The 18,526-nt window shown below is 42.6% G+C and overlaps 1 protein-coding gene across 12 annotated transcripts in view; it reads left to right on the forward strand.

Moving 5' to 3' along the window:
* Positions 1–18,526, forward strand: part of KIAA1217 (KIAA1217 ortholog) — a 342,128-nt gene that overhangs the window by 157,643 nt on the left and 165,959 nt on the right. For all 12 annotated transcript variants that reach the window (XM_004049166.5, XM_055351996.2, XM_055351994.2 and 9 more), the window contains one exon: positions 17,509–17,707. In XM_004049166.5, coding sequence (XP_004049214.2) covers positions 17,509–17,707 — 199 coding nt within the window. The remainder of the gene's footprint in view (positions 1–17,508; positions 17,708–18,526) is intronic.

Below are 18,526 nucleotides of genomic sequence, written 5' to 3' on the forward strand. Positions count from 1 at the left end.
TCCTGCCACATTTAGCCTTTCAAAGAGATCTCAAGTGCCATTTAGTACAACAGCAATGTCTGAAGTTTCTTTTTGCCATTTTCTTATGATAGCTGATGAATCTATTAGGAGTCTCTGAAATAATAAATGCTCTTCTGTTTAATTTTTACAGTATTATTATTTTTGCCATTCCTTGAGGTAGTTGAGTCTTCCTGTTTTCTCAGTAACATTCCTTTAGTTTTTTGTGGGTTTTTTTGTTTGTTTGTTTTTTGTTTTTTGAAACAGGGTCTTACTCTGTTGACCAAGCTGGAGTTCAGTGTGCAGTGGCACAATCTCAGTTCACTGCAACCTCCATCTCCTGGGCTCAAGCAGTCCTCCCACCTTAGCCTCCCAAGTAGCTGAGACTTCAGGCGTGTGCCACTATGCCCAGCTAATTTTTGTATTTTTTGTAGAGATGGAGTCTCATTGTGTTGCCCAAGCTGGTTTTGCACTCCTGACCTCAAGCACTCAGCCCACCTTAGCCTCCCAAAATGCTAGGATTACAGGCATAGGCCACCGCACCAGGCCCATTCTTTTAATCTTGATCTAACCTCTTTATATGTGATAAACTACTGATTATCATTAGCATAGGTAATCCAGAAGTTCACTGAAAACACTCAACTCTGGTCTCACTCACTTTTTTTTTTTTTTTGAGACAGTGTTTTGCTCTTGTTGCCCAGGCTAGGGTGCAATGGCGCAGTCTTGGCTCACCGCAACCTCCGCCTCCCAGGTTCAAGTCATTCTTCTGCCTCAGCCTCCTGAGTAGCTGGGATTACAGGCGCCCACCACCATGCCCAGCTAATTTTTGTATTTTTAGTAAAGATGGGGTTTTGCCATGTTGGCCAGGCTGGTCTCGAGCTCCTGAGCTCAGGTGATGCACCCGCCTCAGCCTCCCAAAGTGCTGGGATTACAGGTGTGAGCCACCGCACCCAGCCACCCACTCTTATTTTTTAAGAACAATTTCCTATCGTATAGTCAAAGCCATAAATCAAGCTTGTAAATGCTACACGTTGATTTAGCAGGTATATGTGAGAGGCCTAATAAAATCCAGTTTTCTTTTTTATTGCTTATTGTTGGGCTCAAAACTTGTAGGGCTCCAAACTTTCCACACAGATGGAACCTACTGAGAAGCGAAAAAAGATTCTCAGTGAGGTTCATTTTGTAATCCTGAGAAAACTTATCTGTGATTATAGGATCCTGAGGCCTAAAGTTCGTGAGCTTATTCCATTGCATCTTCTGAGAAGGGCTTCCTACGTCTCCAGCATCCCGGGGCCTTCCCTGCTCTGATGCTGGGAGATTCTTCCAGCTTCTAGGTTTCCGTGACCTCAGTTAGCAAAGGCAGGAAAAGATGTAACGGGTAGACTTGGGGTTTGCTCCACAGTTTGGAGGCTTTGAGCAATTGTGTGTTTCTCTTGCCTGCCTGCCTTCCTTCCTTTCTTTCTTTTTTCTTCCTTTCTTTTTTTTTCTTTTTGTTTTGACAGTGTTTCTCTCTGTTGCCCAAGCTGGAGTACATTGGTGTGATCATAGCTCACTGTACTCACTGCACCCTCGACCTCCTGAGGTCAAGCAATCCTCCCCCCTCAGCCCCCTCAGTAGCTAGGACTACAGGCACTTGTCACCACATCCAGCTAAATTTTTTCTTTCATTTTTTGTGGTAATGGGAGTCTCCCTATGTTGGCCAGGCTGGTCTTGAACTCCTGGCCTCAAGCGATCCTCCTGTCTCAGCCTCCCAAAGTGCTGGGGTTACAGGAGTGAGCCACCTCACCCATCCTCCCCTACTTTCTTGACTTTCAGATGATATTTGTCTAAAGCAATGGCTGTAGCAACTTTCCTTGCCCCCGTTTCTCCATATTTCATTTTCTTTGTTGTAAGTTCCTCTGATGAGGGTCACCTAGCAGAGAGTGGTTGAGGTCTTTTTGTCCCTCCTGGCAGACTCACTGGGACTCTGGTCTCTTCCATTACCCCCTTCCATTCCTGGTCCTCTCTGAGGGGCTGTGGTTGTCCTGGTTCTCCTCCCGCAGCCGGTGTTACTTATCATCACTCTGTGATTTTCTGTGCTTTTTTTTCCCCCCTTTTCCCTGTCCATAGCAGCTCTTCAAATCTATCATCCTGTTTTTATCTTACACTTTTATTTACCATGTACCTGCAGGGCTTTATTATTTGTGGTCTAGGATATTTCTTTCACAGTTGATGAAGCCTGTAAACTTCAGAGCAGAGAATCAGAGGGCCCTAAGCAACCCTCACCTTTCTGGTGAGAATATATTCACCTAGAAAAGGGCTTTTATGAGGTCACTTTAGCTAATTGTTTTTCTAATAGTGTCGCTCCCTTTTTCTCTTAAAGGTCTCTTCAAGTTCTTTTATTTATTTATTTATATTTTTAACCCCTATGTGCATCTTGGGTAGAATATTTTAGTACAGTTTTTGTCTGGAGACCTGTTGTTTGGCTTTTTGGCTTTTGAGTGTAGCCATCTGTGTTCAAGTGTTCTTTTTCTTCTAGTGGAAATTTGTGTCTGATGTGTGGGACTAAGTTCTAAGTAATATACACACACGTATATAATCTATACACAATGGTGATATGGATCATGGATATTGTATAATTCAATCACGATGGTACTTAGAGGCTCCTATGTGTTAATAGTCCTTATGGATATGTGTATATGCGTGTGCAGTAAGATATGCAGCTATGGCACCCCACTGGCTGATATTGGGCACAAGAGGAAGTCACTCTTCTTGCATGAGGATTATAGAAATTTTCATTTTTTAAGCCCCAAAAAATATTTCACTGCCATGTTTTTTTTTAAAAGTTAAGTTGCTCAAAAATGAGTCGGATGCAGTGGCTCACAAATGTAATTCCAGCACTTTGGGAGGCCGAAGCAGGCAGATCACTTGAGGTTAGGAGTTTGAGACCAGCCTGGCCAACATGGTTAAACCCCATCTCTACTAAATATACAAAAATTAGCCAGCTGTGGTGGTGGGCGCCTGTAATCCCAGCTACTCCGGAGGCTGAGGCAGGAGAATTGCTTTAACTCGGGAAGCAGAGGGTGCAGTGAGCTGAGATCACGCCACTGCACTCCAGCCTGGGCGACAAAGTGAGATTCTGTGTCAAAAATAAAAATAAAAATAAAGTCAGTGGCATCAATGAGAATTAAAATATTTAAATACTTGCACAGTAAGCATTGTAAACCAAAGGCACACTCCAGGGTCCACCAGGTTCAAATATTAGAATTTGTGCCCTGAATTACAGTGTGGATCTTCTGTTCCTGTATGTATTCACCTTAGGTGTGCCCTCACTCATGGCAAAGCATGGGCAGAGAGCACTGCACTCACAGGCCTGCTTTCGTGGAGCAATCTAGTGGCCAGTGAGCCCGGGGCCAGTGACAATCAAGAAGGCAGCCTCAGACTGCATTCTGGCTAAGAAAGCTATTTCATTTGGGTTGTTGGGCAGGCTCTAGTAAGTCCCCTGCAGCTCTGGGACAACCTCAGGGACAGTGGGTCAATATGACACATTCTCCAATGATACAAGGTGAATTCAGAAGCGCCTATGGCAGGGTATTTTGGGGCAAACCCATTGCTAGTTAAGGCTTCAACATGTCTTTCTAAAATATAAGGATGGAACTGTCATCATTTTTCTTTCTTTTAGGGGAAGAGGAGTTAACCGTGCTACATTTTCATCATGAATAAATAGGTGGTCCATTTGGTCAACCTGTTCTTTTTCTCTTCATGTTTTCACCCCTTTTCTTTCCTATTTTTTTCTTGTTTTCTCCTGGTCCACAGGCTTTGAAGGGCATGCTGATCTCTCTTCAGGCAGAACTTGACATTCAAAGGTACTTGATGAAAATTGAATCGTCTCAGCGAGTTAGTACTCTACCTGTTCTTTTTCTGCATCGAGTTGCACCCTCATCCTGCACCTTTCCCTCACCTGCAAGTGCCATTCTAATCAGTGTCAGCGACTAATGCCTGCACTTTTCGCTGTTTACCCCAATCCCTGATTCAAAACTATCAGAGCCAAGTGCTTGTAGCATTCTGAAATATGTGCATTTCTAAAAATTATGAGAGTCAGTATTAAAATGAACACTAATTGCATGCTTGCTTCAAAATATTTAATTTGCTTTCCACAGATTGGATTGTGGAATCAGCAGTAATGCAACCGCAAGCTGGAGATCCTTGAAAAATTGTTTGAAAAGTGGGCATCTCTAAGCCGAGATCCTATCCTTGCCAGCTTGCTCCGGCAGAATACTCATGGCAGTAAAACAGAAGCCTGAATCATTCTGACAATCCCAAAGCTATGTCATTCTGCTTTGCTCAGTTCCAACGTGTCCAATGTTGGGTCCAGATCATTTTACTTATATACATTTTAATAATGATCATAATGAAAATAAACACATTTCTTTAGAACTTATATACACCAGGCACTGTTCTAAGTGCCTTACAAGTATTAACTTCTCACAGCAACCCTGTGGGGGAGGTATACTATGATCCCCATTTTACAAATGAGGTGATTGAGGCACAGAGAAGTTAAGTAACTTGCCCAAGGTCACACAGCTAGGTAATGGTTGTGCTTGGGAAATGTTCAGCCGTCTGGCTTTTGTACAAAAGTGACCTCCTTCCCATTGGTCAGTCTTCAGTGACCATGCTTATCTCTTTACCTTCCCCTTCTTAATAATCATTCTCATTGATCTCTTTTTAGGGTAACAAGCTCAATTTAGAAAGTTCCTGCCCAGAGAAATAAACATTAAAGTTCAAGTTTAGACACTAAAGAGAATTTTCATGTCACACATCATCCCAATTCTGATGGGTGTTTATCCTTAATTTTATTCTTAATCATTTTCACATTCCTAAAATTCATGCAAAATAGAGGCATCTTTATTATTTCCGTGTGCATGTATTGTGCACTAAGTTAAAATGCAGAAAGGGAAAAGAAGGGCATAGTGAGCTCTTCCCTACAACTTCACACCCTGCCATTAACCTTTATTCCTACTTTCAGAATAGAGATTTGACATTGCCCAGTGGGATTTTCCCATCATAAGTAATACTGAGTTTAGGATTCCCTCCCGCTATTCTTTTTTTCTTCTGCTTGAAACAAATAAATCTTCAGTACTGACTTTCCTTTTCTTTCTTTTTTTTTCCATATCAGCAAATAATTGGATACCTGAAATTTTTCTTGAAGTGCTTTTTTGGCATTTACAAGCATTTTAAATTATAATGCTGTTTTTCAGAGATGGAATAGGATGAAGGTTAAGGTTGGAAATCGAAGGTGATCTTCCCCCTTTAGTGAATGAGTAACTCTCAGATCCTCTCCAGATGTCAAATTCTGTTTTGAAATTGGATGTAACTATTTACCTGTCTCACAAGACCAAGATGAAGGCATGGTGGATCCATTAAAGGTTTGTTTGTACCCTTCTCCTCTCACATAGGATCCCAGAAGCTACGGGACTTCCCAAGAACAGTAGGAAGCTGAGCCATCTAGAATCACCCTACTGAGAGTAATACCAGCTTACTACCTAAGGAAAGCGAAATGGTTGGCATCTTTTATAATTTACCGATTGCTGTCCCATGCAACATTTTTCCAATTACTTCTTACTTTATCAAGTAGATATTCTGATTATTTTATAAAAGTGAGAACTGAGGTTCAGAAAGGTTTCATATGGAGTTGCACCGTGAGTTCATGGCAGGATTGGAGTCTGCTTTTCATAAAATAACCTGATAAAAACAGTAAGTTCTCTCATTATAAATTTTGTCTTCTGTCCATCTCTTCAAACACTGGTATACTTTCCTAGAGCAGGACTAGAGGAAAATCAGAATCTTTGGTGCAGAAAGCTGGTTAGAACTTTCACTATGTGTGTGTATGTGTGTGTGTGTGTGTGTTTTCATTTGAAAATCATTCCAGTTAAATTGGGCAGGTGGTAGTGGTGGTTGTTTTGGACTGGCGGGAGGGGGAAAGTGTTTGAAATTAATAGTGAACGCTATTCCCAGGATGTATGGGGAGGGTCTGGCCATAAGCTCTGAGCCTTGGTGACCCCAGAAACCCACAAGAGTCCCTCTTGCCCAGTTCCCTGTGGCCTTCTCCACTGTGGGGTGATGAGGACATCATAAGCTCTCCCATGGCACAGCCCATACCCTCACTGAGGGTGAGGGCCTTTGCTAGCAAGGAAAGCCTCTTTGGTTTGGCAACAATGCAATTAAGTTTTAGGGGTATGATTCCGTGGCTTGGGATCCCACATCGTCTCCATAAAGCACTGAAGCCTAGGTTGCAGAGATGAGCTTAAAAATGGCTTTTGTTCAGAAGGCCTTCTAAGATGTGTACTTAGCACCATGTTTTGCTGGTTGTATTTTACTTGAGATTTCAAAGGCTACAAGCAGGTTTCTTTCCTTTTATCAGTATAATAACAGCAATCCTCACACAGACACCTTTTATCCTATAGCCTTTTAAAGTGCATTCCTGACTTTCTGAATTACAAAAGCATCTGCAGTCTTGCTCAGACTTCAACCAATGAGGATTTTGGCAGCCAAAGCCTGTTCAACATTTTGCTTGTTGATAAGGCATTACTTTTCTTGTTTCAGAAAGAGAGGAGAGAAAGAATAAATTAATTGTTGTATTCAAGGCAACTTGCAATAAAAAGACATCTACCTGGCTGGCCAAGGTGGCTCACGCCTGTAATCCCAGCACTTTGGGAGGCCGAGGCGGGTAGATCACAAGGTCAGGAAATCGAGACCATCCTGGCTAACACGGTGAAACCCCATCTCTACTAAAAATATAAAAACTTAGCCAGGCGTGATGGCGGGCGCCTGTAGTCCCAGCTACTCGGGAGGCTGAGGCAGGAGAATGGTGTGAACCCAGGAGGCAGAGCTTGCAGTGAGCCAAGATCACGCCACTGCACTCCAGCCTGGGCAACAGAGCGAGACTGTCTCAAAAAAAAAAAAAAAAAAAAAAAAAGACATCTACCCTAAGGTAGATACACTGAAAATCAAAAGGCAAAATCTCGTAAGAAGAGGAAGCAAATTTTAAAATATAGGTACTATGATTAGCTTGGACATTAAATTTACTTTCAAGCTTCCTGACATACATGATATTTTACATATGACAAGGTAATACTTATTAATCCTTCAGGAAGCAAAATCATATTCTTTGTTTCAAATTCTAAAAGAAACATTGTTCATGCCTTTATAAAAGGTACACTGATCAGCATAGTAGGCAGGACCAACAAGTAAACAGCAGTATTCTTCATGTGGCTTTTGTTTTTTTTAGAGACAGGATCTTGCTGTGTGACGCAGGCTGGAGTACAGTGGCATGATCACTGCATAGCTCACTGCAGCCTTGAACTGCCAGGTTCAAGGGATCCTCCCACCTCAGCCTCACGAGTAGCTGGGACTACAGGTGTGCACCACGACTCCTGGCTAATTTTTATGTTTGTTTTTTGTAGAGATGGGATGTTGCCGAGGTTGGTCTCAAACTCCTGGCTTCATTTATCCTCCTGCCTCAGCCTCTCAGAGTGCTGCAATTATAGGTGTAAGCCACCACACCTAGTCCAGGCTTTTAATTTTGTATTGGCAAAACGAAAAGAAGAAAACACATCACTGAATAAAAATTGCATGAACGTATTTCTGAAAGGGGTGAAAGTCTGAGTTAATGAGATCCAGACTTGGAACTTACCGATGATCTAATTTTCTAACTTGGTAGAAGGATGCTAAATGGAGATCATAGTTGAGCTAGGCTTTATTTTCTTTAAATAGCTTTTGTCTCATTCTGGCTTTGGGGAGGAGTCAGAGAGCAGTCAATCTGAGGTGGTATTTCAGTAGAGTTTATGTCATGTTACAGGTAGGCCACAAGGCAGACAGGTGGCAGGTTGATGTCTAATCCTGGAGTTAAAAAGGCCACCCTGCCTTCTGATCTGATAAGAAACCCTGTCTCCTCTGCAAGGCAACAGATTTAGCAGCTCCTCTAGGTGGAACCAAACCTCTTCAAGGGGAAAAAAAAAGAATACTGTATCATCTACAAACTATGAAGGGTTGAAAGGTAGAAAATATCTCTGGGATCATAGAAAATTGCTAAAATTCCAAATTTACCTAGAATCAAATTTTAAGAGCCTTTAAATTAAATTACTATAATGGTATCAGAACTACAGATGTGGAAGTCTGTCTCTTTAAAAGGTGGAATGCAATCTGCATGTCTGAAATTGATTTGATGGCCTTGGCGCTTTTCTTAACTGTATCGTTTTGTAGAATTGGAAGTTCTTACAATTCTGGATTCTTGCCAAATATTGCATGGCATGAAAATGAAAACGCGTTTCCCTTCCCGTGTTTTCCCCGTGCATTTGTGTTGTCGTTTCAGGGGCCATCTCTAATGACAAGTTCTCAAACCTAGAATCCAATCATACAGAATACACAAGAGAAGACAGGAATGGGCATGAATACATTCAGGTCACCATAGACAGGAATCCTTCTGGATTCTAAATGTTTTATGGGAAAGTTCCCTTCCTCTGATCTATTCTTTAAAAATATCATGCCTATTTAGTAATTCTCTGATTTGTAAAAACAACATATTCTTATTTTGGAGAAATAAAGAAAGTGTGTCACTCTTATCCTAAGCAAACTAATGCAGAACAGAAAACCCAATGCAGCATGTTCTCGCTTAATAAGTGAGAGCTAAACCTTGGGTACACATGGGTATAAAGATGGCAACAATAGACACTGGGGACTCCTGGAGCGGGGAGGCAGGAGGAGAGCAAGGGTTGAAAACCCATTGGATACTACGCTTGTTACAAAAACACCGGGGGTTTGGTCTAGGTTCTGCTGCTCACCAAACAGAGAACCAATCACTGAGACAAGTATTGCCAAGGAAGAAGGCTTTGGTCGGGTGCTGCAGCCAAGGAGACAGAAGCTCAGTCTCACCTCCATCTCCTTGACTGACTAGAACTAGGGGTTTATATAGCAGGAAAGAAACGTTAAGAACACATAAGAAAACAACAACTGAGAAGGCGCAAGGAAACAATCATGATGAATGAGGGGTGTGGCATCTGGTGTGGTGATCTGGTGAGTTTCAGTTCTTTGATACTTTTTTGAGAGGCCTAAAGGTGTTTCCTGAGGAAGGAACTCAGATAAAACAAATACTAGTTTCCAGCTTTGAGACTAGAACAGTTTCTTTTTCAGTTTATCAAAAAAAAATAATCTATGGGACTGTTGGGTCAGTTTCATGCTCACTGCCTGGGTGACGGGATCAATTGTACCCCAGACCTCAGCATTTTGCAATATACCCATGTAACAAACCTGCACGCTAAAATAAATCTAAATCTAAAATAAAAGGTGAAATTATTTAAAAAGAATGTTTTATCAAAAGAAAACTAATGCTCGTATTTGGCTCTATTGTGTCCAATTACTAAATTATACCCCAAAATTCCATTAAAACACCTTTACTATGATTGTGTAGTACTCTAGAGTACACAGACATCGTAATTTGTTAACCAGACTTCCAAATTGTTTCAAGATTTACTTATTCTATTAAAGATGTAATATGTACAGATTTGCTTCCTGACACTCCAGTACAAGAACTACCACTTTTCTTAATTTTCCCAAATCAAGCTGATCTATCCCGGCTTCAGCAATTATTGAGAAATTCATCCTCATCATATTAAGGGGAAGCATTTTCCCCTCACTTGGAGTCATAAGGAAATCTTGAGGAGCTTGTCCAATCCAATAAAACCAGGCCAGGGCCTCTGAGTCTCCTGGGACTCATAGCGAATTGCTTTCCGTGCAGCCTGTTTGCATCCAGGTTTATGGGGACCTTTGCCAAGTATCCTAAGTGTGAGCACCTGATTCCACCCACTCTAAGCATGTCACACATCCATCCTCCCAGTTGTGGGTCACTTCTTGCAAATGGAATACAGGTCTTCCCAATTTGAAGAGCACCATCGCCACCACTGACACCAAAACTGCCACCCTCTTCTTGGCTCTGGGAAGTCATCCACTCCCCTCTTCCTGCGCAATTAGGAACTTCCTCCTTTCCCCTTCTGGAGGCAAGTCCAGACTTCTTTTCCAGATACCTTTACCTTCTAACCCCAATTTAGGGAGGGAGTCTTCAGAGTGGCCTCTGTAGCGTGGGGATACCATTAACAACCCTTCCCTGTGGGAAGACCTTGGAACTTAAAGGCTTGGAAGTTTCCCAGGAGGCGATGGCTAGCAATAGAAGTTCCATAAATTTTTTGTTGTTTCTGACAACCACAAGGACAAGGTAAATTAACAATACCTCAGAAGATGAATCTGACACACAGATAATACTCTATGGAGAGTATTTGCATAGTGTGGTGCTTCTTTAAACAATGAGGAAGAGCCCTTTTCTGCACAGAGGTGTCCTTGTCATTTGTTTGTTTGCAGCTGTAGGAGGGCAGGGGGCTTTGCATGGTGACAGTGGGTTGGCAGAGGGGTCCTGCCTGGCTCACTTCGCTCCACACAGTGGATGCCTCAGTGCAGGGATGACTGTGGCTGGCTCCATATGAGCTGCCCGTGGGCAGCGGGTAGTGGGTATCACTGCCCTTTCATCTTTCCAATCTGATAATGAAATAATACACACAGAGAAGGAAAATGTGGAAACAAAAGATGCAGTTGTACTTTGCCCAACTGCTGAATCGTCTGATTTCCATCCAGAACAAATGCCATTCTGTTTTCACAGGTGAAAATCATGAATAATGTCTGGGTACTCTTTGGATGGAAAAGGGAGAAAAGTGTTGAAATATTAGCGTTGAAGAAACAGGATATAAACTGAGTGTATCAAGGATATTTCATCAAAATAAATCCTAGAGAAATGCTTCCCCTTTGTCCAAGTCAGGGAAGAGAAATACTAATTATCAGACCTCAACTTAAGCTAGGAGAAACATGAGAATCTCAGATATGCACCGTTGGAAGTTGGCATTAAAATGTGGTTAGTGAATATAGATCTATCTTATTGTAAGGCCCAGAAGTTCCTGGTTACTAGTCATCCTGGCATGTATCCACAGACTGCTCACATCCAGCATCCAGATGTCCACTAAACACTCGATTTTGTGTGTGTGTATATTGTACTGTAGATTAACAGCAGGACCCTCTAGTGCCTGCACCCAAGGTTTCTGTTAAAAACAAAAGCTGCTGATTTATTCTCCTCTACCACCATTTCTCTGAGTCTTTAAATTCAGACCCACCCCAAAATTGCAAGATCATAATAAAACTAACTACAGTTCTCTTCTCCATTTGTGTTGCAGTTCTCACATCCACCCGTCGTATTTTAGAATCATGGGTGTCTCAGTCTATTACCCAGAGTGATCATAGTTGCAAGAATGGCACTGGGGAGATATCACTCAGATTTTGCTTTTCTGTCCATAAGCCACAGAAGCCGTGGGAAGTTGCCAAGAAGACATGCATAGCTAAGCCTTGCTGTTCTTTTTTTAAATTTTGTATTCTTCTGTTATTTTTTAGAGATGGGAGTCTTGTTCTTTCTCCCAGGCTGATGTGCAGTGGTGTCACCCTAGCTCACTGCAGCTTCAGCCTCGGGCTCAAGCCATCCTCCTGCCTCAGCCTCCCCAGTAGCTGGAACTACACGTGTGCAGCACCACACCTGGCTAATTTTTTAATTTTTTGTAGAGACAGAGTCTCACGAGGTTGCCCATGCTGGTCTCGAACTCCTGGGCTCAAGCAATCCACCTGCCTAGGCCTCCCAAAGTTCTGGGATTACAGGTGTGAGCCACTGTACCTGACCCCAGGGCTCGCTGTTCGAAATATACACCTGGCTGTTGGTCACAGGACTCACCAGAGAATGGCAGGTGGCCAACTGAAGGAAGAAGACCTCAGCTGATGCTGTCACCAGGGATGGGTTTATGTAAGGATGGGAGGTAAGATAGAAGCCAGGTGTGCCCGATGGAGCTCCCTGTCTTCCTTCCCACCGTTAGTCCTCAACCCAGCATGGACATTAAAGACAGGAAACTAGAAGGAGAGCAGAAAATGGGAAAAAGGCAACTGCACTGTGGCTTGTAAAAAGGACTCTGTAAGCAAATTTAGAAGCGTAGAGCTTCCATAGTGAGAGTTTATTAATTTTCCTTTGGAGTACCGTGAAGCAGGAATGGTAGAGAAAACCTAAATTCTGTGGATGATTTATTTGTTAATTTAATATTTTGTTCCTGGAATTTTTAAGAAGAGTACCTAGCAACTAGAATGTTCTCTTCAACTGAAATCAGAATTTTGACTGGGTTTGAGTTGAAAGTTTCACAAGTGAAAGAAATGGGGCTAAAGTGTCTGAATGTCATGATTAAATTAACCATGTCCTTTAATGAGTGCTAGGAATGAGTCATTCCAAATACATTTGCATGTGGAAAACTTCATTGTATTTTCAAATACCCTGTGGCAAATTGGGCATTAATTAGGATGAAGTAAAACTTCATCACGGCAATGTTGATTTTTCTTTTCACGATAGAACGTAATCTGAAGCAAAGTGAATGCCTTGGCTAGCCAGACACCCCACTGTTCCTGGCAATTAACATATTATGTAAAGCTACATTTGCAGGTTCGTTTTCTGGACCTCGGCATTTCAATTTAGGGTTTAAGGGTCTGAAAACGGGAATGAAAAATACATCATCAATACCTCTAGCTCTAACTTTCTTTTATCTTTCTTGTTATCTCCAAATCCAATAGCATTGCAAAGAATATGAATAAATCTGATCTCCCTCGCAGAACAGTGCACTTGGTGAACATTTCAGCAAATATTTGTTCATGATGTTAAAATGAAATCATGACCGTCTTTTAAAAATTAATGCTGTTCAACTATGTTGCATACACTTGAGGACATAAATGCGGAAAGCCAGATCTTAGCACTACCTAGCTACATATATCTATGGAGCAGGTGCTATAGGATAAATAATTCGAAGGAAATCTCAGTAAACTGTTTTTCTGGGTGACATGATCTTTTCTTCTTATATGATGTGTACTTAGAGTTAGAAAGTTTTGGTCCTGCAAGGGATCTGAGACACCAACTAGCTCAACCTCTGGCCTTACAGATGAGATAGCTGTGACTCAACGAGGTTATATGTGGACCAGTTTTTGGCAGGAGCTGAACTAGAACTAGCATTCCCAGACTCCTGGTTAAATAAAAATTTTAGGCAGGGTGCAGTGGCTCACACCTGTAATCCTAGCACTTTGGGAGACTGAGATGAAAGGATCGCTTAAGCTTAGGAGTTTGAGACCAGCCTGGTCAACAAAGTGAAACCTCGTCTGCTGCAAATTAAAACAATTAGCTGGGCACGATGGTACACACCTGTAGTCCCAGCTACTCAGGAGGCTGAGGTGGGAGGATCGCTTGAGCCTGGGAGATCAAGGCTGCAGTGAGCCATAATCTTACCACTGCACTCCAGCCTGGGCAATAGAGACCCTGTCTGACTGACTGAATGAATGAATGAATGACCAACCAACCAATCTTACCACTGGTGTCAACTCTGGAGTGTGCCACACGTGATCTTTCCTCCTTTCATTTGGTAGAGTTTCAGGGCAAGCTGCTTTTTCTATTTTCTCAGTGGTAATCAGTAGTGTGAGGTTACAGGGAAGATTAAATAAGATTACCACATGACAGTTACTTGATACAGAGCAGCAGGCACCTGATATGTTGCATCCTTTATTTCTTCCCTCATCCTTTCATTAGGAAGAGAATATTTCTATAGGGTCAATCACAGATGCAGAAGAGGAGAGAGCTGCATTGAGCCAATGACACCAGCATGTCTTGGTGACAGAGAGACCCCTTTGAAGAAGAGTAGAAAGGACAAGTGGGGTTCAGGTGGCCTGACTATACAGACCACCCCCTTCATGCATGACCCCAAAGGGCTTACCACTTGGGTTTGCGGGTTTGGGGTTGCCTAATGATTTGGGGAAGTCTTTACAAGGTTGTGATGGAAACAGAGGGAGATTGGTGTCATGGATCTCCATGGAGCAAGGAGGAAAATCCAGTCTTACAGACCCTTCAGTCCTGCTCACGTGGCTCAGAGAATATTCCCACCATCTCCTGCTTCCTCCTCAGTTAGGCATAGCTCTCCACTCAGCAGCTTAGGGTAGCAGCTTCAAACACCAAGCTGTAGGCCATGCATGACTGAGAAAAGTTTTCACCAGAGGCAAAATGAGAACACTAACTCCAACATAAAGAATTTTTCACTAGATCAAACCTGAAATTGTGTTTGCTTCCCCTTTTTTTGGTATTAAAGTATCTTTCCTTTCTTATGGTAAAAAAAATGATACCACAGAGAGTAAGATTTCTTTAATGCCTCTTACTTTGCAAAATAAAATCAACATCCTTGTATTGTAACCCCTTATAAATTTGGGGGGAATATTTTTTTAGAAATTTTCATCTATGAAATATAAAATAATGGGAACTATGATTATGGAAATAAGCTCCAGAGAGTTTAGCTTTCTCCATGGTTCTTACTAATATGAATATGTGAGCATCCTAGCAGCTTAGCCAGGAGGAACCATTAGAATTGGTGTTGGTCAGTGGTGGTTTGCTTGCAAGGCACAGTTATCCCAAACTAGTGCAAGAACAAAAATTGAATTAATTGAAGGAATTCATTGGAAGGACCCCACAGTGTACTGGAAACAGAAAGTGGGAAGCCCAGGAGACCCCAGATGGCTGCTGTCTTATCTTTTGTGCTCTCTGAAGATCGTGGGGGTCTCACATCTCTGGTTTTTAATACAGATCCGGGCTTTATTTTTTTTCTCTGCACTTTTTTCTGTTTCACTTTTCCTGCCCACGTTAACCACAGCTTCAAGTTGAAAACTAAGTTGTTTCAAGTTCTCCGTAGACATTGACTAATAGATCCTCTGTCCCAGATCTAAATTTACAATTGAGAGAATTTAATTGGACCAGCTAAGTTCAGGTAGCTACTTCTTGACCCAATCAGGAAAGACATTTCCAGGGGTGAGAATTTGATTGATCCAGCTAAGATCAGGTGACTACTGTTCAGTCCAATCAGGAAAGACCAGGCTGGGAGTGGGTGGCCCTGCACTTTATTGCCCAGTTCAGAGCAACCCTCCCACCTCCCTCACCTACACTCTTCCTCCTACCCCGATGCCCCTTTAAACTCAGCAGTTACTGCCCCAAACTCCTTCTGCACCCAGGGTGATGTGCCTCTTCATTCTTCCTGTCCATCTATTGCATATATATTATCTTTTGCCCCCATGTAGACCTTACATGCTTGACGAGCTCAAGAACTTTTATCTCTGGTCCACTTTTACCCATGGTGCCTAGCACTGTTCCAAAATGCTATTTTGACTTTTTTTTTTTTCTAGCATATCAGATCACAGGGTATCTGGCACAAGTGTCAGCGATTTCCATTGTCTTTTCTCTGAACTAAATGATGTCTCAGCAGCAAGCTGGCATCAGAGGGGAGGGTACTGTGTGTGAGGAGACTGCTAATATGTAGTGATCGTTTTCAGTGAGAACGTGAATAACAACAGAAAGAGGAGTTTACATTTGGAGCTAAATAGCTATGTTTAGGAAGTGAGGGGAGAAAAAATATATAGCCCTGCATCTCTGATCTTTCTACTTACCTGCCACTACGATGACCCTGAACAAGAAACAGAGATTTGATTTTGATTTTCTTCAAGGATTATTACCTTCTGCAATGGAAAATGACAACTCATCAAATGTATGGTTTCTGCCATGAGCTATAAAGATGACCAAACCGCAGAGGTTATAAATGTAGCCATGTTGCTTAAAGCAATATTATTTCTTGGCTATCTTGCTAAACTGAATCTACCTTCTTTAAAAAAAAATGTCAGGAATGAGGACAGCATACCTTGATATTCTGCTGAGCACAGTAAGGAGGAAGCTACTTCACTGAGGACCACGTGAATTTGTCTAAATCTTGGTGAACTGGGCAGTGATTTAGGGATAATTTTCCTGGTCAAATACTTGTAATGTGTGTCAAAGCCAGATCCCTATAACAGAAGCAGACTTTGTAAAAAATAAATCTAGGAATGCACCACTTTGGGGACTTGCACAGAAAAATTAACCAAAGGAGACAATTTCACTGTTAATGCATGTCCTTTCTGGTCATGATATTGGCATGTAATCTTTGCTGAGTTTCCTGTAGAACACCCAGTCATCTCCTTGAAGCCACATCCCTTAAGAAACACAGGGCGGAAGGTACTGACCTTATCCCTGCTTTCCTCTATGGGAAGGTCCTGAGAGGCATGTAGGAAGGTGTGATTGTCTGGATAATGCAATTGGTTCTGTTGAGAGGGGTCGTCTTGTACTTTTAGCAAGAAGCTGCTCGTCCCATTCTCAAAGGGTACCGCTAGAGTATCAGGCACAACTTGGGCATCCTTGAAACAAATCTGTAGCCCAAACCTCAAGGCAGGACTGGCTAAAGAATTGTCAGGGTACCTTGTTCAAAAATCATTAATAAGGCCAGGCATGGTAGCTCGCACCTTGGAATCCCAGCACTTTGGGAGGCTGAGGCAGGTGCATCACCTGAAGTCAGGAGTTTGAGACCACCCTAGCCAACGTGGCAAAACCCCATCTCTACTAAAAATACAAAAATTAGCTGGGCATGGTGGCACATGCCTGTAATCCCAGCTACTCGGGAGGTTGAGGCAGGAGAATTGCTTGAACCCAGGAGGCAGAGGTTGCAGTGAGCCAAGATGGCGCCATTGCACTCCAGTCTGAGCAACAAGAATGAAACGCCACCTCAGAAAAAATAAAATAAAATAAAAATCTCCCTTGCAATGTGAGTTTACTGATTGTGGAAACAGACTTGGTATGAGACTCTGAAGGACCAGTTGTGTTCAATTTACTCTGGTATGAGTAGCTCATCCATCTAGGGTGCGTAGAAGAGTATACAGTCCCATCTGTTGTGAAAGCACTGTTAGAATTTGTCGGGCAAAAGGAATTGTTTTGCTATCACTTTCTTATAATGTGGCTTGTCCTCAACTCCCTGTTCAAAATGCACCACATAAGTCAAACAATAAAAATCTTAATGGAGACCAGGTGCAGCGGGTCACGCCTATAATCCTAGCACTTTGGGACGCCGAGGCAGGCGGATCACCTGAGGTCAGGAGTTCAAGAGTACTCAAAGTACTCAAAGCCTGGTCATCATGGTGAAACCCCATCTCTGCTAAAAAATACAAAAACTAGCCGGGCATGTTGGGGCACACCTGTAGTCCCAGTTATTCAGGAGGCTGAGGCACAAGAATTGCTTGAACACCGGAGGTGGAGGTTGTAGTGAGCCGAGATCATGCCACTGCACTCTGGCAATAAATAAATAAATAAATAAATACAATGGAACACTTAAGGGCAATGTTATTTTCCGGTAATTTTCACAACTGATACTTTGACCCACTGGGTCGTTAGTTTTCTCTATCTAACCCTTGTGATGGACTGTTCCCCCTTGCCATATTATTTTTCCAGATTAATAGAAATGGCATTGGACATATTTTCCACATGATTAATAATAGTCTATTTTCCCACTTTCTTTAAAATGCATTTTGCAGACAAGGAGCCCCAAACTGTCTCACAGTCCTCAACCACCCAGTCTGGGTGACCCGGTCGAGCATTTATCAGAGGCGTCCGCTGATTCTTTGGAAGCCATGTCTGAGGGGGATGCTCCAACCCCTTTTTCCAGAGGCAGCCGGACTCGCGCGAGCCTTCCCGTGGTGAGGTCAACCAACCAGACGAAAGAAAGATCTCTGGGTAAGCTTTAGAAGGCAGTTTCTGATGCCCCTTTCTTACTGAATGCGTTTCTTGTTATACTACTGAACCTATACCCTTTCATTCAACATTAATTTGATCTTGATTTGCAAATATTCTAGTACTGGGAAACTTCATTGATTTAATATCAAGCATTGAGGATTTGCCTGCTGGGTAATCAGGTCAAGTGCAAGCTGATTTTGAGGCTGGGCACATTCAGAAGTGGTTGGGATTAGCAATTCAAGCCAAGAGGCTAGTAGTATTTTACCTATGTTCCTGCTACTATACAGCAGGAGTCCCCAGTCCCCAGGCTATGGACCAGTGCCAGTCTGTGGCCTGTTAGGAACCAGACCACACAGCAAGAGGTGAGCAGAGGATGAGCGAGCATTACCGCCTGAGCTCCGCCTCCTGTCAGATCAGCTGTGGCATCAGCTTCTCATAGGAGCTGAACCCTATTGTGAACTGCATGAGGGAGGGATCTAGGTTGCATGCTCCTTATGAGAATCTAACTAATGCATGATGATCTGAGATGGAGCAGTTTCATTCCGAAACCATCTGCCATCCATGGAAAAACTGTCTTTCATGAAACCAGTCCCTGGTGCCAAAAAAAATTGGGGACCAGTGCTCTATAGGAAATTGTGAGGAACTGACCGTAGAATGATCCTCTTCTCACCTTGCAACCCTCCTCTCCAGTCCCAGAAGCCAGGACAGTTGGCATTTTTACCCAGTGGTGTGGGTTTCCACCAGCCCTGCTGCACCTGTCTGGTAGTCCAGTGGAGGAGATGACAAAAAGGGACAATGTGGCTAACATCTGCATGACTG

The sequence above is a fragment of the Gorilla gorilla genome, chromosome 8, assembly GCF_029281585.2.
Source record: "Gorilla gorilla gorilla isolate KB3781 chromosome 8, NHGRI_mGorGor1-v2.1_pri, whole genome shotgun sequence".
Lineage (NCBI taxonomy): Eukaryota > Metazoa > Chordata > Mammalia > Primates > Hominidae > Gorilla > Gorilla gorilla.